General features: G+C 35.0%; 1 protein-coding gene across 3 annotated transcripts in view; it reads left to right on the top strand.

Annotated features, from left to right (window-relative positions):
* LOC125652488 (protein mono-ADP-ribosyltransferase PARP6-like) overlaps positions 1-21919 on the top strand; it is a 30176-nt gene extending 8257 nt beyond the window's left edge. For 2 of the 3 annotated variants that reach the window (XM_048881718.2, XM_056167065.1), the window contains 18 exons: positions 660-751; positions 2160-2223; positions 2513-2603; positions 3929-3989; positions 4356-4472; positions 4789-4947; positions 7633-7900; positions 8299-8394; positions 11343-11435; positions 11549-11674; positions 11907-12040; positions 12940-12988; positions 13746-13858; positions 14003-14075; positions 14498-14608; positions 14938-14995; positions 17809-17893; positions 20258-21919. In XM_048881718.2, the coding sequence (XP_048737675.2) occupies positions 660-751; positions 2160-2223; positions 2513-2603; positions 3929-3989; positions 4356-4472; positions 4789-4947; positions 7633-7900; positions 8299-8394; positions 11343-11435; positions 11549-11674; positions 11907-12040; positions 12940-12988; positions 13746-13858; positions 14003-14075; positions 14498-14608; positions 14938-14995; positions 17809-17893; positions 20258-20348 (1881 nt within the window). In that variant the 3' untranslated portion in view covers positions 20349-21919. The other variant, XM_048881719.2, reaches the window with a different exon arrangement.
* The last annotated feature ends 170 nt before the right edge of the window (positions 21920-22089 follow it).

Genomic DNA, 22089 nt, shown 5'->3' with positions numbered 1-22089 from the left:
AAATAATTACCTATCTTTTTTCTTAAATGATTATGAAATAAGTACATGCAATCCAATGAAAAAATCCAAAACACTCTGAATAAATAGATCATCTTGCATTCACCGTTCACTTTGCGCTCTGTTCGCTCACCATTCACCAAATTGCATTCACCATTCGCTCTGCGTTCATTCACCTTTCACTGAACATTCATGTGGGAAAGAAGAACGTTTCAGGGACTGTATGGCAGATTGTTTAGTGGAGGTAAGGGCAATAAGTTTATACGAGTGGAAAAGAAGAACGTTTCAGGGACTATAAGGCAGATTGTTTAGTTTAGGTAAGGGCAATATGTATATACATGGCAGTAAACAATGGGGTTGATATTGAAACCAAGACATTCAAGATTCATTCTCATTTAAATATTGTGAATTGTGTTACTGAAACCAAGACTTAACTATTCGCATTAAAGGTCTAAATTCCACGTACTGTTGGTATGTCCTCTGATGTGGGTTTGTGAACATCACTAATGACTTTGTATTCATAGGTTTATTTCCATATTGATGACACATTCTTGTTAGTTTAATGAATTTACCCTTTTAAAACTTTTACTGTGCAATGCATTTCACTGAAAACAGCCAATGAGCAAGTACAGTTATCGTAATTTTGAGATGTTCCCTTACAGGATACAAATGAGGATGTGGAAATAAACCCTGTACTTGCCTTGGATATGGAGAAATTGACACGATGTTATGGTGATCATGTGATGGACTACAGGTTTGTACAAAAATTATACTCTGGAGTGGTTTTAGTCTCAGAGGTTCAAGATGTTTTTCACATGGTCAAGTCTGAGACTTGACTTTTGATTTTTAGCTAGCCTAAGTGAGAAAGAGACAGGCTATACTGAATGCTATCATCATGTTCAAAATTAGTAATATACTGTGAATTAATCACAGTGCGGCTTTTGAAATCTGTTTCTTACATACTGTCTATTTTAATCATTTTACCAGTCCAAACATTAATGTGTACCACCACCATTTATCAGTCTGAAGATGTTGTTAGATTTAGGAAAGTTAAAACCAACATGTCCTGATATTTTTTATCTTTTCAGACATAAGCCTCTAGAAATCTTTTTTAAAATCATTTTAAGACTTCATGTTTATTTGTACACATGCATTGTATGCACCAAGTGGAAAGGAGATTCTTCACAGTATCAGTAATGTGTGTTTTTAAAAATCCTTTTGACTATTCAATAAAATTTTGAACATTAAGAGCCTCAACATTTTTAGCTCACCTGAACCGAAGGTTCAAGTGAGCTTTTCTGATCAAGATTTGTCCGTTGTCTGTCGCCGTTGTTGTCGTTGTAAACTTTTCACAATTTTATCTTCTTCTTCAGAACTACTGGGCCAATTTCAACCAAACTTGGCCAAAAGCATCTTTGGATGAATGGCTTTCAAGTTTGTTCAAATGAAGGGCCATGTTCCTTTCAAAGGGGGAGATAATCACAAAAATGCAAAAATAGGGTGGGGTCATTTAAAAATCTTCTCAAGAACCACTGGGCCAGAAGAGCTGAAATTTACCTGAAAGCTTCCTAACATATTGCAGATTCAAGTTTGTTCAAATCATGGCCCCCGGGGTAGGATGGGGCCGCAAGGGGGATCAGTTTTACATACAAATATATAGTTAAAATCTTCTTCTCAATAACCACTGAGTCAGAAAAGCTGATATTTACAAGAAAACTTTCTGACATAGTGCAGATTCAAGTTTGTTCAAATCATGCCCCCCCCCCCCAAGGGGGAGGGGGGGGGGGGTGTTAGGATGGGGCCACAAGTGGGGGGGGGGGGGGGGTCAAAGTTTTACATACAAATATAGGGAAAATCTTTAAAAATCTTCTTCTCAAGAACCATTGGGCCAAAAAAAGTTGACATTTACATGAAAGCTTTCTGACGTAGTGTAGATTCAAGTTTGCAAAAATCGTGGCTTCCAGGGGTAGTTGGGGCCATAATAGGGACTAAGGTTTTGTATGCAAATATATATGGAAAGTCTTCAGATATGGGCCATGGTGACTCAGGTGAGCGATGTGGCCCATGGGCCTCTTGTTAAAGATTATATCCTATTTTTCAACAAGGTATGAACATATCTGAAGTCATTAAAATAATTTGTGGTTTTTGTTTTTATTTTTCAGAGCCTTAGAATCCATTGATGAAATTGACATTGAGATCAAAATCAACCTTTCGTCCTTGTTAGAGGTTAGATGACATGTTTAAAACAATTAGTGTGAGGTTTCAGTTTTGAAAAATAAAATCTTATTAACAGTTCTAGCCTTCTGAATTACACATAAAGGGAAGATAAGATTGCACGGTTACACTTGGTATTTTTCAAGTGAATTAGATTTGTACTATCTAGTTTTATCATGATTGATGATATATATGTATCTTGTGACTGAACAATCTAAACAAATGCAGTTCAAAGCTGGGTGTTAATAAAATGCGAATTGGTACTTTGGTTTAATCTTCACAAGAATAAATGTTCCCTTAGAGAGAGGTGGCTGAAGCATGGAATCTGGACCAGAAGCAACCGGTGGTCATCAGACTAAACCTGTCACTGACCAGGTACCTGGACACTCCCAGTAAGTAATGGTCAATCATCATCATCGGTTCCTCTTTGTTTACGTGCAGCAGCAGTAATTTTAGGTAGATTTTGATTCTATGCATGCTAAGTATTGCCAAAATTTCGATTTAATGGGAAATTTGATAATTTTGTGTATGGAGAATTTACATTATTTTCCAAGAAAGCCAACACTTCCATCACCTAATAAAATAACGGTGTATGATTCTCCTTAATATATCATCCGTACATATATGTACACACTTCCATCACCTAATAAAATAACGGTGTATGATTCTCCTTAATATATCATCCGTACATATACGTACACACTTCTATCACCTAATAAAATAACGGTGTATGATTCTCCTTAATGTATCATCCGTACATATACGTACACACTTCCATCACCTAATAAAATAACAGTGTATGATTCTCCTTAATGTATCATCCGTACATATATGTACACACTTCCATCACTTAATAAAATAACGGTGTATGATTCTCCTTAATGTATCATCCGTACATATACGTACAATCATGCATCACCTAATAAAATAACGGTGCATGATTCTCCTTAATGTATCATCCGTACATATATGTACACACTTCCATCACTTAATAAAATAACGGTGTATGATTCTCCTTAATGTATCATCCGTACATATATGTACACACTTCCATCACTTAATAAAATAACGGTGTATGATTCTCCTTAATGTATCATACGTACATATATGTACACACTTCCATCACTTAATAAAATAACGGTGTATGATTCGCCTTAATATATCATCCGTACATATACGTACACACTTCCATCACCTAATAAAGTAACGGTGTATGATTCTCCTTAATATATCATCCGTACATATACGTACACACTTCCATCACCTAATAAAGTAACGGTGTATGATTCTCCTTTATATATCATCCGTACATATACGTACACACTTCCATCACCTAATAAAATAACGGTGTATGATTCTCCTTAATATATCATCCGTACATATACGTACAATCATGCATAAACTCAACAGAAGTCAGTTATAATGTTTACACAGTGACTGCTGTTGCTGTATAACGGTTGTCCATTTTTGTGCGTAATTTTTGCGGATGGTAGAAGTCTTCAAAAATAAAAATCGATGCAACCGCAGAAATTGGAAGTACAGAATATAATTTGTTATCTTTTAGGGATCAAATCGCAAAAATTTCCACTCGCAGAAAATGCTTGTCATACGATGTATTTATAAAATATAGTTATTATCACTATTCATATACATGTAGTTAATTATTGAATATCATGGCGGTGGTATATCGTACATTTGAATTTTGTCTTTATCTTAGGTCCTCCTAAAGTACAAGTGCTGCATTCCTCCAAAAGTGGCATTGTCAGTCAGCTGCAAAAGTAAGCCTTGTTTCTTCTGTCATGAATTCCAAAATCAAAGTATTCTATAGATGCTTGCTACAGTGAAACTCCACTGAGACCTATTTAGATTTGATTACACATGCTAATGATTCAGGGATTTGTGGTATTTAGACTTGGATTAAAGTATAGATTCAGTGATTTGTAGGATTTAGATTTGGTTAAGGTAAAGATTCAGTGATTTGTAGGATTTAGACTTGGTTAAGGTAAAGATTCAGTGATTTGTAGGATTTAGACTTGGTTAAGGTAAAGATTCAGTGATTTGTAGGATTTAGACTTGGTTAAGGTAAAGATTCTGTGATTTGTAGGATTTAGACTTGGTTAAGGTAAAGATTCTGTGATTTGTAGGATTTTGAGCTACTTCGTCAATGACCAATGGCCTCGTGTTAGTAACTCCTCACTACAGCAGATGTTTTTGGAGGCAGAGCAGAAGACACAGACAACCATTCAGAAACCACAGCCAAGGTAGGGAAAAGCTGTCAATCATCTCTCAGATGTGTGCCAGTTTAAGAACATATTAAGACTTAGTAATATATAAATGCTGCAAAATTATTTTGTAAACTGTGGAACATTGCATTATCTATATTCAAATTTGAGTCTAATGAATGTGGAAATTTGAAATTTGCAGTGTATTGATTTTAAGTTGATTGAAATTAACTTGGAGAATTTTCTTTTCATTGGACACCAAATTTGTCCTTAAATTTCCACAATTTGAAAATTTCATGTGTGATATGAGCTGGTTTAGGTTATATTGTATGTTGATGATATTTCTTGTCTTTAGTACAGAGGAGTCAGTGGTGACAGCCAATGATAAAAACATCGCACGTCTGATGGAGATGGGGTTCACAGCTGACCAGGCTCTTAACGCTCTCGCTGTCAGTAATGGAGACCTGTTATTGGCTGTCAATTACCTGATGGGTCACCGAGTCAGCTCTCAGGGGTGGGTATTGGAACAACAAAAGGAAAAAATAGTATGGTTCCATTCATTTGTATGGGCATCCAAATTTCTGATTTTGTCCATTTATACTGTAATGGTACATTGGTGCTGTTCATAAGAACTGTGCTCTGTTGGTTAATTTGTATCATGATAAACAGAGTAATTGATGTTCAAAGAATGACAATGAAATCAAAGTGAATTATTCCGAAATGGTGTTTTAAAAAGTTGTGCCGATATTAAAATATTAGTAAGGTTATCTCTAACCCTGCCTTTCGTAAAAATCCTTCTCTTCTCATTGTCATAATGGCTGACTTTTTTTTAAAACATGAATGAAAATTTAAATATCAGTAATTATTTGGTATAATTCCTTTTAAATTTAGTTTTTTTGTTGGGTAGCTCAGTCAGTCGACATGAAGACCGCTGATCTTTAGATTACGGGTTTGAGCCCAGCAGGATTTTTATTTTTTTCCCCAGCTTACTTTCTACTTAAAGTGCATTTTTTTTTTATAAAATGAAGTGAATTGGAAAGTTGGATTTCAAAATTACTGTACATATTCTCCACTTTTCATCCATATCAGATTTTTTGGTGTTTTAATCCTTAATTCCTGTGGGGATCCGAGATAGAATAGGTCCTCCGTAGCCCTTGCTTGTAATAAGAGGTGACTAAATGGGGCGGTCCTTCGGATGAGACCGCAAAAACCAAGGCCCTGTGTCACATCAGATGTGGCATGATAAAGATCCCTCCCAGCTCAATGACCGTAAGTGTCTAGCATAGGCCTAAATTTTGCAACCCTTTACTGGCAATGGTGATGTTTCCATATGAATGTTTAAAAATTCTCCAGAGAAATGTTAAACAATATATAAGCAATTGATTTTCCTCCTTAATGTAGATAATAATATGTTTGTGTGTCGTTTTGTTGCTTGCAGACACATGATTAATCACATGACTATCATTTTGTTCTCTGTCTGTATGTGGTATCACATTTTACATTGGTAGGCTGGAGATTTCTTGGATATTTCAAGTATTTAGGTCTATCATTGTAAGGTACACTTTAAATGATGTCAATTCTACAAAGCTTTACATATTTAAATTTAGAGAGGGAAAATACCATAGCACAAATGGGCAAATCATTTCCCCTGTGTCAAGGATGAATAGGAAAAAGTGTACATGATGAACAGTGTTCAATTTCATAAATCCTATAAAGAATACAAAATGGCCTACATTTTTGCAGTTACTCCCCTTACACCGGAAGTTGGGGGCGCTCTTACGATTGTGGTCCTAAGCTTCACATAAATAGTATTAACAAAAAGTGTATAGTAAAGTTCACGTTACCAAATTCTTTAGAATACTAGGTTTTAACAGGCTATAATATATCTATGACAAAAACAAGGTTTAATTTCTTCGATTTTAAGGAGAAAACTTTTTAAAGTATGTGTTTCATCAAATTGTAGAGTTGGGGAAGGGGGGGGGGGATTATAGGTGTATTTGACGTTATTTCTGTCCAAGTTATAATGTAGTAATCTGTTTTGGAGGGGGGGGGGGGAGTTCATAGTATTGCCTAAAATCTCTTGACAAATAAATAAAAAAACCCATCCAAAGCTCGAGAAGGAAGGTGGCAAGGGTTGATTTTTCAGTTCCATGCATTGGTTAAGTTTTACATTTCCACTACCATTCACGACAATGCTTTTTTAAAGAGGGAGGGGGGGCAGCCTATCAGACTATAGAACTATCTCTGCACGTAACCCCCAACCCCCCTCAAGTTTGTATGTAATAGTAAAGGAGGCAGACCCATTGTTGCTAGAAGCCTGATTGTTTTTGTGCTCATTTGTGTAATTGAAGTGCAAGAAGAGGTGTAAGTTGATGTACACAAAATATAACTTTCAAAAGATTGAATCACATGCGAAAAAAATATTTTTACAAAAATATTACTATAGAAATACCAATTCAAGATAATTAACATGCTTTATTTATTGGCACCTGGTGTACATTTAGTAACAAGTAGTTTTGTTCAGTGTGAAGAGATAAATTGATAATGTACATGTAGGCTATGTGTTGGTTTTACATCATGTGTTTTTAGGCATATATTATTGCATGCTTTTTTTATTTGTTTTTTGTTTGTCTGTGTGTGTTTTGGTTGTCGAAAATATTGATAAAAATTAATAATGAAGAATTGCTGATATACTAAGGACATCATGATTCTGATCTAAAGAAACCGAGGACTAGGTAATATTTACATACTTTATTACATCATGACCATACATTGCTTGCGAGAAAACCACACAAGGGACACATATAAACGTAATTAGGGATTAAAATATTTTGTTCATTTATACTATTTTTAAGTCATTACACTTAATTCTTAGAAAAATTCTTTAACTGGCAATTGATTGCAATCAACAATTGTAAATTTTCTATTTATTCCTTATATGGCACTGTCAACTGAGGACCGCAATTTGCTGTGCGCCCTCTGTAATCAGGGGGAAATAACTCGCATAGTGTTATGAAAAATGTAGGCCATTGAGAGTAGCTGGGGAAACACAAAGTAAAAGAAATAAAATTTCTCAACACAAAGTTTGATGCTTTTAGTTCAATGTTACAGCATTATTTGATGGTTTGGGGTGTTGTAAGGCCTATAAAATTAATTGTAAAACTTGCGGAAAATGTCAGTTGAAATTTGAAATTTACAGATCAACAAGCACAGCATCAAACCCCGAGTGTTCCACATCTTCAGGTCCCAGTGGTCAATTACTTTATCATCGCCAGATATCTACCCCCCTCAGCAAAAAACGCATCAAGAAAGTCAGTCGACTGCACTCCGTGGAACCTAAATCTGTTGAGCCGGAGGTCATTGATTTGACTGGGGATGGAGATGACCTAAATTTGATGCCTACATCCACATGGTTTGGGAGAAATTCCAAAAGAGTCCCGAGTCCAAATTTAGGGTTTCTGATCCAGGTGAAAGAGTTTTTCTTTTCAATTTATAAAAGATTTTTTAACAATTAAAAAATTATGTTTGATACATTGTCGGAGGAAAGCATTTTTTAAAGAGAAAAGTTGCATGCCATGCTATACTATTTCATGATAGTTAAATTGTAATGTGGGGAATAAATTTTTCTGGTTCCACAAATGACAGAACTTACGAGAATTCTTCCCCTTGGTTTGTATGCAAATTTGTGTTCAATTCATGTCTGTCTGGTCTGTGATGAATAATACAGAACTGTCCTTCATAACTTGACCCAGATAAAGGAAATTGAAACGTGTGTACATGTATTTTAAAAATGAAAATGCTGCCGTGCTGTGTTATATTACAGGTGTACAAGAAATGGGTGTTTTACCTGTGTGTTATATTTCAGGTGTACCAATATGCTAAACAAAGATTACCCACTCTTAATGAGTTTTGTGTTGTCTGTGATGATGCTCATGTCTTTCAAAACGGAGCTATGTTAAAGGTAGGAGAATACAGCCCTTAGTATATCCTCTTCATATCCAAATTAACGCCAGCTGAAGATAAGATGATAATTCCACTGTTCTAATTCTTTACAACAAATTTCTTGTGCAGTTTTGAATTACACATCCATGATCATGTTTAATGATATTATCTACACATTCATGATCATGTTTAATGTTATTATTTACACATACATTATCATGTTTAATGTTAATATTTACACACGCATGATCATGTTTGATGTTATTATTTACACATGCATGATCATGTTTGATGTTATTATTTACACATATATTATCATGTTTAATGTTATTATTTACACACGCATGATCATGTTTGATGTTATTATTTACACATATATTATCATGTTTAATGTTATTATTTACACACGCATGATCATGTTTGATGCTATTATTTACACATGCATGATCATGTTTGATGTTATTATTTACACATATATTATCATGTTTAATGTTATTATTTACACACGCATGATCATGTTTGATGCTATTATTTACACATGTACATTATCATGTTTAATGTTATTGAATTACACATGCATTATCATGTTTAATGTTATTGAATTACACATACATGTACATATCATGTTTAATGATATTATTTACACATACATTTACATTATCATGTTTAATGTTATTGAATTACACATACATGTACATATCATGTTTAATGTTATTATTTACAAATATCATGTTTAATGTTATTATTTACACATACATGTACAGTACCCGCAACGTTATTCTTGACATGATAAACGATAGAACACGATACACGCACGATAGGATAGGATACACGCACGATACGATAGGATACACGCACGATACGATAGGATACACGGTAAACCTGATAAACGCAAAACCTGATAAACGATCTTCACGATAGACCTGATAAACGCAAAACACGATAAACGATCTTCACGATAAACTGAAAACCTGATAGAAATGTTGTAAATTTAGAAACAATTTAGACAGAACGAAAGTTTGATACGTACAAAATAATTTCATTATGTTGATAATAATATTGAAGGATTTCAATACTTAATATATACCTAGAGCATATAATGTAATTATCCACGGTTGTACGTTTATTTTTTATTTTTAAAAAATTCTATTTATGTTTTCTTTAACGTCATTACAGCTAAAATCCGGAAGCTAAACTATATACGGTATTGAATTCATTATTAGATATCTATATGAATTTTCTCAGCCAATGATTCTAAAACGTATATTGTCACCTTGAATGTTTAATATATGAATCATAAATGGAGTGATTGATTTTTATCTTGCTTAACGTCTCGCTCAAGAATATTTCACTCATATGGAGACGTCACCATGACCGGTGAAGAGCTTTTAAATTTAGGCTTATGCTCGGCAATTACGGCCATTGAGCAGTGAGGGTTTTTTAGCGTGCCACACCTACCGTGACACGGGGCGTGTTTTTAAGGTCATCTCCGAGGACCCGTGGTATTCACACTTGATGCCGAGTGTTTAGCAATTAAACAGGGAATTAACAAAATGGAATATAATGTAGTGTTATCATGCTTCAATAGCTCTCTTATTCTATTAATATTGTCTATTATCTTGGATATCAAATAAAACTAAGTAATATTTTGTGTGTAGCGAGGAGGGGGTTATTTTGCATCAAGCTCCGAGTTCACCGCTCTTTCAACAACTACAATTATTTTCATAATGACCGCTTTAAATTCAATCCACCGCACTACACCATATGCTCATATGTTAGATATTTCTACACTATGAGTGATAATTGATAGTCACAAGTAATTGGAACATATTCATATGAATTGATATTTTGTTAACAAAAAATAAATAAACTATTAAAAACATATACGAAACCCGGCTTGATTTAAAGTCGCAATTTAGAAACGCTTTAAATTAAATATTGTGTTTAGCATGTAAAAAATTCAAATAATCATCAAAACCGGCATACATTTCCAGTATCTACACGTACGACTATTGGTATATGTGTACATGTACATGTACAAATAAAAAAAAAAACCGATGACAGCTGAATCGTGCCCAATTGAGCAGAACTGTGGGAGATGCAATATACCTTTGCACTCTTTTAAAACTTAATCTTCTAAATGTGTGAAATACAATGCCCCTGAGAATGTTTACTGTCAAAACACGGGTGATACACAAAATCAGATAGATAAGAACGCGCACAAGTTCAGTAGTTGATATATATTAAGTTGAATACAGGTGAACAAAATCGGAAGAAAAAGAACCATTATTAAAATATATGCAATAAACAATGTAATTTACTGATTTTTCCTTTCAGATCGGAACTTTCTATTTCTCTGTTAGTGTTAATTACAAATAATTGTTTCTAGACAAGGAACTGTTTATGAACTCCAGATGAAGGAGCTTTCAGTTTTATTGTCCTCGGTTTGCTCGACAAACCACTGCATACTTTCTAGACAGAATGAAATTGCGATAAATTTTCACCCTCTCTGGATAGACATATAGCTCTTTTTCTGCTTTAAAATCAACAGCTTTCTGTTCTCCTTCAAATATACTGTCTTTCCTCGATTCCTAAAAATAGCTTCTTTAACAAAACGAATAAAGCTTTCGGAAAGTATCTTACTTTTTCATTAGATTTAATATACGATCCCGATAGTTTCCGAAGCTACACGATAAACGATTTTCACGATAAACGGAAAACCTGATACACGCAAAATACGATACACGATAGACCTGATAAACGCAAAACACGATAGAAAACGGAAAACCTGATACACGATAGGATAGGATACACGCACGATACGATAGGATACACGCACGATACGATAGGATACACGCACGATAGAACACGATAGGAATGTCAAGAATAACGTTGCGGGTACTGTACATATCATGTTTAATGTTATTATTTACACATACATTTACATTATCACGTTTGATGTTTTAGCCATCGGTGTGTTCTCGGGAACTGTGTGTGTTTGCTTTTCAAACGCTCGGTGTTATGGCGGACGCTGCCGAGTCTGTAGCTACAGGAGCAGAGGTAGATATATACAACGCTAATCGACGTGACATGCATCAACTGACATTTCTGTACTTCATGTCTGAATGGATTAACAGTATACCACTATGTAAGACATATATTCCCTGTTTTAGGTAGTAGATTTGTTGATTGCCATGACCCGGGCGGCATGCAATTCACCGAGAAAAAATGCCATTTTTTCACCATATCCCACAGTGGTTGATCCCTCCCGTTCCACGGAGCTGGCCCTCAATCCAAAGGTTAGAATTAGGCTGCAAGATTGGCTGTAGTGTTCATCAGATAACCCTAAACTTTTCTTTTTGTTAATTTTCACACCTCAGGTGTTTTATGTACTCCTGTCAGAATTATTATTTGGATGATAGGAAAAGCATATAATGGACAAAATTTAATTTCCTACAAAAATGTCCACTTTGCAATAAACCACTAATCACCGCAGTCAAGTTGTTTACGTACACAAGGATTATTTTTCAGGAAAAAAATTACGACAAAGTAAAAAAGATCCTGCAGTGCATCCCACCGACTGAACAACTGGTGAAAACCGACTCCTCAAAGATTAAGAAGAGTTTGGATGAACAGGACAAACTGGCTTATCCATTACTTCAGTGGTAGGATTAGTGTTAATCTTGTTATTCATGTTAAAGTCCTTAGTTTTATGAAATAGTGTTCTTAGTCTTACTATTCATGTTAAAATCCTTTAGTTTGATGAATTAGTGGTAATCTTGGTGCCTGAGTGAAAATACATGAAGTATACTGTACATTAATAGACTCTGGTTGTTTTGGGGGTATTGAAATATTCAGAAATTTAAATAATCCATCCATTCTTCAATTATCAAATCAGGTCGTCAAAACATGCATAATTTTTTCCACAATCTCTGAATCGGTGAAAACAATAATTTTTCATTCTATACTAGGCAGATATATTAAAGATCATTTTACAATGTTTTGAAATATTGAAATATTGAAAATTGAATATTGAAACACTATGAACTAGGGGTGAAACGATGCATCGCGATGCGGACGAATCGCGATGTAGTGGTCTCGATTCGATGTTCGATTTATTCGGGGTCTGTTTCGGTTCAATATGGTTCTAAAATCATACCACACATTGCTCTTGATAACACAGTTTCTGATTAGCCAATGGAATTGAAAATTGCCCAATCAACATACGAGTAAACTTTACTGTATCAAAATGGACGCAGTCGAGTTGAAAAATGCACCCCCAATGTATAAATCCTGGGGATGGCAACATTTTGGCTTTAGGACAAGTGATAAGAGTGTTGCTGTATGTTAAACGGTTTTATATTATGTAGAATTTATTTCAGAGAGCAAAAAATACAACGAAACATAAAAAAATCTTAGCATTATAAAGAATTTGGTACATGCTATTGTATCGAATCGAAAATCATCGAATTGAGACTAAAGTATCGAAAATCGAATCGAGAAGGTGCTGTATCGTTTCACCCCTACTATGAACTTATGTTATAAAAATTCCCAAATATTGCAGGGTGATTTCAAGTAACAGATCTCATATTGTAAAGCTACCAAAGGAGAGGGTGAGTTTGTTTTGAATTAGTACATGTATGTCACAGCTCTGTGTAAGAAACCCATGCTATGTTAGTGTTAATGTAAAACTTATAATGAATCAGTTTCTAGGAAATATTGATACTGTTACAGTAAAACATGGATATAGTGAACCTCCAGGGCCAGTGAAACAGTTTGTTATATCGAAACTTCATTATACATTAAAATACAGTTATAGTGAACCGGCAGGGCCAGCGAAAAAAGTTTATTATAACCAAAGTTCATTGTACAGTAAAACATGGTTATAGTGAACCTCCAGGGCCAAAGAAAAACAGTTTGTTTTAATTAAACTTCATTATACAGTTAAACACAGTTTTAGTGAATCCCCCGGGGCCAAAGAAAAAGAGTTTGTTATAACCAAACTTTGCAATATCCAATACAGTTTTAGTTATTTTCCTCTGATAGGGGAATAAATATCACTTTGCAGTGAACATGAATTCGTTATAAGCATGTTCATTATAAGTGTGTTTTACTGTATACGGTTGTATTAGTGTTGTAGTGAAGATCTAAAGCCTTTTAATGAATCAGTCATTAGTAAATAGTAATACTGTGGTACTGGTACATATAAAATTTGTATTTTTGTGCACGTTAATCCCAGGGATTCTACCTGACTTATTTTGTAGTGTTTGGAGTTCATGAGAACCCCTCATCAGATTCTACCTGACTTATTTTGTAGTGTTTGGAGTTCATGAGAACCCCTCATCAGATTCTACCTGACTTATTTTGTAGCGTTTGGAGTTCATGAGAACCCCTCATCAGTATTTGTTGCTGAACAGTCCTCCAGCAAAGGAGAAGGTCTTCAGAGATCTGAAAAAACAGCATGGGAGCACATTCGCCTTTCAGTGAGTCGGAACACACATTGAACATAAATAGTATTAGTATTTGGACCAGTGAGAGCAACCACAGAGCTAGCACAATCATCATAAGTCTATGTCCTTTAATATCAATAATATCATGTAGTTATGAGTGTCTGATTTGAATTGCAGTGGATCTGGTATTGAGAACTGGCATTGCATCATCAGAGAAGGTTTGATAGTAGCTTCCGGAACAAAACTGCAGGTGTGTATAGTATTTTATATAGCCTATCTTTCTGAGCTGAAAGTTTAATATGTGAACTTTTCTGATCATACTTTGTCTGACAGCAGTATGATATTCAGTTGTATGATCAGATCCGTTATGTGTGATACATAACCAGATAGCAGCATACAATTCATAATTATAATGTAGTACGATGCATAGAGAATATCACATGCTAAAATCCATATCATATGTCATATCAACCCGAGTGGCCCCGAGGGCTGATATGACATATGATATTGAAGGATAAAAATCAGTACAAGAATCGTTGATAGTCAACAAAAGAATCGTGTATGAGTGGCAATAGATATGCGTGCTTATGAGGAATTGTATTGAATACAAATACAGCAGATGTAATGGTAACTCCAGGATCAGCATTTTTAAGATGTATGTCTGTTTCTCAGGTAAATGGAGCCGCCTATGGAAAAGGAATTTATCTGAGCCCTAACTCATCGACATCATTTGGATATTCCAGGATGGGCTATGGCTACAAAAAAACTCCACAGAATCGATTGGTAAGTTATAGGGGTTATACAATATTGACTGCAGCAACAAAGTCATCCTTAAGGTGTCTCAGGACTGCAAATAAACTGGTCCTCCACTGGTGTCATTTTTCCTATTGACAAATATCTACCAATTTCACGTGAGCCCTTCTGTGTTCACAAAATGCATTCCTGGTGTAGTTAATGCTGTCGATGATTTAAAAAAAAACTTTTGTTAATGTGGCTGTGTAAAATATCAAATGATTGGGTGGGGGGGGGGGGGGGGGGGGGGGTACTTTTTGATCAGATGTGACTGTGTAGATATTTGTTGTAATGAGTAATCATACTCCTGTGTTTTTCAGTCCCAGGCACGTTTCCTCGATCACGGAGTCAGCATGACATGCATTGCACTGTGTGAAGGTAACTGAATTATCTAGTCCATCAGAACCATGTTCTTACACAGGTACGTTAAGGTAGGCTATGATGATCTGTGTGAAGGTAGCTCTAGTTCATCAGAACCATGTTCTTACACAGGTACGTCAAGGTAGGTTATGATGATCTGTGTGAAGGTAACTGAATGATCTAGTCCATCAGAACCATGTTCTTACACAGGTATGTTAAGGTAGGTTATGATGATCTGTGTGAAGGTAACTCTAGTCCATCAGAACCATGTTCTTACACAGGTACGTTAAGGTAGGCTATGATGATCTGTGTGAAGGTAACTCTATTCCATCAGAACCATGTTCTTACACAGGTATGTTAAGGTAGGTTATGATGATCTGTGTGAAGGTAACTCTATTCCATCAGAACCATGTTCTTACACAGGTACGTCAAGGTAGGTTATGATGATCTGTGTGAAGGTAACTCTATTCCATCAGAATCATGTTCTTACACAGGTATGTCAAGGTAGGCTATGATGATCTGTGTGAAGGTAACTGAATGATCTAGTCCATCAGAACCATGTTCTTACACAGGTACGTTAAGGTAGGCTATGATGATCTGTGTGAAGGTAACTCTATTCCATCAGAACTATGTTCTTACACAGGTACGTAAAGGTAGGTTATGATGATCTGTGTGAAGGTAACTCTATTCCATCAGAACCATGTTCTTACACAGGTACGTTAAGGTAGGTTATGATGATCTGTGTGAAGGTAACTCTATTCCATCAGAACCATGTTCTTACACAGGTACGTCAAGGCAGGTTATGAAAATCTTTGCTGGGATAAAATCCACTAAACAATGTGACGTCACAATGGAAATAAGTATATCACTAAATATATATATATTTAGTATATTATATAATATATATCTAATTCCCATTTTATTTTCACGTAAGTTTTATTCATGCATAAAATAAACCATACAGCTACTAAGATCCAAAGAAATATGAAATGTTATACTGCTGTTGTGTAATTTGTGTCTGATCAATATGAAAATAAATTGACATCACAAGTATACATCGAGTGACGATGACATATATAAAGAATTTGTTAACTGTGCCATGTAAATATTGACAAAATGTGGATTATCTGAAATATATGTCATGGGATATATGGCATATATATGTGAAACACTGAGAATTTAATGATATTATGAAGGTACGTTGATTTCATTTCTTGATGATATTGTTTAACGGGAAAACATTTCCACATAGCATGTCGATCCGATTTTTCTCTGTCACACACTGAAATAAAACTGCAAAAGTAATACATTACACCATATACTTTTAGAGCCTTTTTATACACCAAGTGTAAGGTCATAAACTAATTTACATGGCAATTACTGTTACAATTGTCTGTCACAAAAACTTTGAAAGAAAAATGTAGAACATCGGTGTAAAATGTGAAACACGGGCTAGATGGTTTCGTGTTTAGATGTGTGATTATCATTTCTTGCTGAAAGTGGTAGAAATCTAACAACACTTTGATAAACGATGGGTGTTTTACAGTCATTATCGCCAGTTGTATCACTTTCTAAATCCTGGGGTAGTGCGTTCCTTTTTCATTTTCTATTAAGGTGCATTCATGATTTATTTATAACAGCCATGAAATGACGTCGTATGGAAGCGCTTGTTTGTCATGTTGTTATTATACAAAATGTTCTCATGTAAACAACCAAAATAAAAAAGTTAGCAGCTCCCTCTCTGTGTGTAGGACAGATCTTAAAGATTGTGCAGTTTACGTGCATTGATGGAGTATGACCTGCCTTAACACACTCTCGTAGCCACAGGCTTTCAAGCGGGCCCTTATTTTCCTTATTTTTCTACAACAGCCCTTATTTTCCTTCTTTGAGCTTTAGAATCCTAAAAAAGCCCTAATTTTTTGTTGAAATTCCTACATTTTCAAATTTTGAAAGTTTTAAATAAATTTGACATAAAGTAAGTGTTGGAATTTATTAAATTTAGTCTTAGTATACTTTCAGAAAATGAATATGTTGATTAAATGTAGAAGACATCTTGATGGTTATCAGCTATATTCGGCATTGATTGGGAGTCATGGGAGTCCACCTGAATTATAACAGGGTTTGTGCTGAATGCCGAATATGGCTGTTGATGACCACTGGTATGATCTTCTGAGTGGGTAATTAGTTTTTGTATTATTGCTCTTGCAAATGGTGAGTAAAACAATTTTTTCTTTCCTATTGATTTGTAAATTTAACCGTTATTTTTGTCTTAAAAAGGCCCTTATTTTTTGATAATTTTGTCCTTAAAATGGCCCTTATTTTTTGCAAAATGTCACTTGAAAGCCTGTAGCCATTATAATGATATTCCTGGTCTATGCCTTCATCATTATGTGGGTCAGATACTCAGAATCACAAGAAGGAAGTGTGACAGTCGTTATGCCCCCGCCAGAAAATTATCACAGTATGCTGTACGTGTCATTCCATACATAAGCCCACAAGTGTTTGACGTTTTAAATTAATTTATATATTTGATTAAAATAAAAAATTGTCCATCTGTGAACAAACTATTCACAAGGTATATCATGCCACCATTTTGGTTTTTTTCCCCCAGCAGCATGGCATGCAACTTTCAGCGATAAGTTGAATTTGATATGATAAGACCATTAAGGTCATAACTTGAAACTAGGTAACAGTAACCTCGATGATATGATAAAATCAATGGTAAATTGTTTTAGGGATATCTTTTTACAATTATTATATTATCTGTTGTATGAATGTAATTGTATGATAGTAATACCGGTCGTATTTACAGGAATGCTATTCTGTTGTAGTGATCACACATCCATCCCTGAAGAAGTCTGGCAGTATCTGGGTGTCTCCGGAGTCGGATTATGTGTGTACCCGCTTCTTTTTCGTGTAAGTCCTTTACATGTATTATATTGTATACAGCTTTAGATTCGCTACCGATTATTGTCATGGTTGTCTAGATAGGTTTTTGACGACGTTCTAAATACACAGTTTTAGGTCTATCCAACATGTTTTATATCTCGTTGTCCCGCTTCAGACAATTTTGTAGATAATTGATTGGATGATCAATTAGCTAATCACATGACACCCTGAAATTTTTTATATTACATCTCTGTACAGAAGGTGTATTAGTTTGACAACTGTGACGTCACTAACAAATCACATGTCATTGACGCCCCAAAATTTTCAATACACCGTCTCCATTCAGTGAGTTCAGCAAATGTGACGTCACTTACGAATCATATGACACCCCAAAATTTCAATATAAATGTACCATCTCCGTGCAGGGTAGTCTGAGGGCTAACGTAGCTTTCACTGTGTGTCAGCATTCAGTTTCAACATACATGTACATGATTTGTGTATTCAATGTTAGTGTTCAAATTTTTAACTGTGATGTTTTGATATTGTGATTATATGATTTTCAATGTGACACATGTTTATGTAATTCAATTTAATAATTGAATGATGTTTATCAAAGATGTCACTGAAATCTTAACAAATTTTCTAAAGGTCTTCAGTGGGATAAATTCATTACACAGTCAGTTTGGGACATAATATGGAGTCATTTAGGTTGTGAAATGGAAATCCGTACTGAGTCCCAATTGATACGGATTTCCATTTCACAAGAAGTTTTAAAGTTTACATAGATATACGGAAAAAAATATTTTTTTAAATTTTCTCTGACAGTAAGAACAATACTATAATTTGTTAAAGTGATGTGCTATTAATTAAATGTAAACTCATTGGTTCAAAGGTTCAGATTTATTCACTTTATTGGCACGTTGGCCATAATATGAGTAATACTACTATACAGTTTTATCTAAGAATATACATGTATGACACAATCCTATAAAAATCAACTCGTCTGGAACCAAAATGGTACAATTTACAATATTTTAAAAATATGTAAGCATGCATCCTTATTTAGTGTAGATTAAACATACCGTAATGTCTGCATGCAGTGAGGATGTACACTGTAATGTGGATTTGAAGTATTTCTCCGGGGGTTGGGGGGGTTGCCAGCAAGGGGGAGTCCACCAAACGCAAACATGGATTGTAGGCCATCAATGAATCATTCCATTGAACATAAACTTAAGAACATAAGCCCATGTTCAGACCTTCACATTAGAAGTTCGATAATATGTAAATTGGTTTTTCCCTTTCAATCAGGATCTACTTCAAATGCCTATATTTATATTACAAATCGCATTTTCTTCTATGAACCAACCAATTTCAGCATGCGACAAAATCCGTTCATATTTATTGACTATGAACGGATTATGAACTAGCTTAAAACACGCGAGTGAGAGAGCGTAATGATTTGAAAAAATGCAACATGTGTTACAAAGATCTTGCAAAGTCGCACCCTGGATTAAGATTGTGAACTTACATGGATTATCATCCCAATCTTGTGGTCTCTTAGCTCCAAAATACAGAGCACCGTGCAATGTTGATAAAAGGCAGGGTGAGACGAACTGTCACGTCATGTCTATGTTTGACGTACGTCACAATACGACTGTGACATAGGTGGATCTTAGGAGTTCGTTTTATGCAACAAAATATTTCCTAACTTATACAAGCAATGTAAACAAATGGTGATTAAGTAAATGAATATAGATATAAGAAATGAACATCACTTTTGTGCTGTTCATGTCAATATGAAAGATTTGGATTTGAGGCAAATTCTCTGTGAATCACAGAATATGCCTCAAATCCAAATCCGTTTATATGGACCATGAACAGCTCAAAAGTGATGTTCATTTCTGAAGTAAAGCTTGTAATAATATAGAATATAATATTTATTTATTCACAGGTATTTTGCAAGTTCTTGTGACCAAAAATCATTTAGTCTAGAACATTACTTAATTCTGATTGAGATTAAGGTATGAGACTGGGCAGTCGAGATTATACAGGGTGTTTTAATGTGAGTTCTGTTTGTTTCACAGGTATGAGAGCGGGCAGTCGAAATTATACAGGGTGTTTTAATGTGAGTTTTGTTCGTTTCACAGGTAGGAGAGTGGGCAGTCGAGATTATACAGGGTGTTTTAATGTGAGTTCTGTTTCACAGGTAGGAGAGCGGGCAGTCGAGATTATACAGGGTGTTTTAATGTGAGTTCTGTTTCACAGGTAGGAGAGCGGGCAGTCGAGATTATACAGGGTGTTTTAATGCGAGTTCTGTTTGTTTCACAGGTAGGAGAGCGGGCAGTCGAGATTATACAGGGTGTTTTAATGCGAGTTCTGTTTGTTTCACAGGTATGAGAGCGGGCAGTCTGGGGAAGAAGTAGATACACAGAACCAGAAATATCTGAAGCTCATCATGACAGCTGTTAACTACAGGGCGTAATGTGTAGACTGAAGCGGGCCAGGGAATCATCAGTCTAACTCTAATTACATTTCACATACTCACTTTGCAAGCATTTAACGACATCACATTGAAGGTCACATTCTAATGATCCAAGGCAATGGATATTTATGAGACTTCACCAGCCAATCACATGACTGCAAATATTGAAGATTTGTTTTTACTTTTTGTTTGCACATTCAGTTGACATCTTCATATCGCCTCAGTCACTCAGTGACCTACTGGGATTAATGGATGTCTGTTGAGAGTCTGTGTTCATAGTTACAATGTACGATGTCATCATCAAATCTTGGACGAGTAAGGATGTCTCTACCAAATAGTGAAATTCTGATCTTTTCATCTCTATTGTGTTGTTAAAAAGATTTCGCACATGAAAATTTTGGTAAGATACACCAGTCCTCCAAACAACCAGCAGCAGTTTCATTGGGTGACAAAAAGGTCGCGCTCAAGTGATCGGATTGGTATGTTAGATCCTTGTGTAGCAAAGGGGATTGCTCATGCTAAAGATATTTTTAGCTCCTATGAGCTTTCAGCTTAAGTGAACTTCTCTGATCACTTTTGTCCAGCATCTGATTGCAAACTTTTAACATTTTTGACTTCTTCTCCAGAACCATATGGTTTATATCAGCCAAATTTGCCACAAAGTATCATGCTTATCGTATGGATGCTTATTGTATTCATCCCATCTGTCAGAAGCTTGATCCTTGATAATTTTGAATTGCAATTGATAGAGTTCTCATATTTCATATGTGTATTCCTTTTGACAAGGCCTTTATTTTGTACCAAAGTTATTTACCTTGTGACTGTGAAGTTTGATTTTGACCTACTTTTAAAGAAAATGTAACCTAGGCAATATTTTCTGAAGTATTTAGGGCTTTCATATTTTGTATATAATTTCCTTATTAATGGCAAGAAACTTCATTTGATGCTATGATGTTTAACCTTGTGACCTGGGAGTTTAACCCAAATTCCAAAACTTTAACCGAGTTTGCAGATTAGTTTTGAAGGGGGATTGATGCGTCTTTCATAATTCATGTATACATTCCTTGTGACAACACCTTCCATTTTGGTACCAGAGTTTTTTTTACCTACATTGTACAAAAATGAAAAGTTCCCTAAACAATATCTTCTGAACTTTTTTTTTAGGTAGGACTCTCATATCTTATGTATAGATTCCTTGTGGCAAGACCTTATATTTCATACCTTAAATTTTTTTCATGTACCCAGTGACCTTGTTCATAATATTATGTATCATGGTTATGTTGGGACCCTATGGAGCTAGGTTAGGCCACAATATGCAGTCAACATTTTTCATGAGAATAAAGATTGCAAAAAAAAAACCTGTTCAAAATCACAATAGCAGAACAGCAGGGCCACGGTGACTCCGTCACCGGTACATGTAAGTGATGTGGCCCATCAGCCTCCTGTTATGTTTTGCACTTTTCACCAATCATGATGAATGGAAAGAGCTAGTGTATATAAACATTGTTATTGATTTTATATAATATGTAAATTAAATATAATTGACATGAAATATTAAAGAAAGACAACAATTCCTGTGTTTGGACTGTTAGTTCATTGAATTCGAAGATTTGTATGAACAGAAATACATTAAATATACATGCATCTTTATGATTTTCATTACACTGTGTTGATCAGGCCACGTGAAACAATCCACTGTTTATGGTGTTGATCAGGCCACGTGAAACAATCCACTGTTTAT

The sequence above is a fragment of the Ostrea edulis genome, chromosome 5 (genome assembly GCF_947568905.1).
Source record: "Ostrea edulis chromosome 5, xbOstEdul1.1, whole genome shotgun sequence".
NCBI lineage: Eukaryota > Metazoa > Mollusca > Bivalvia > Ostreida > Ostreidae > Ostrea > Ostrea edulis.
This window is presented reverse-complemented; position numbering and strand designations above follow the sequence as displayed.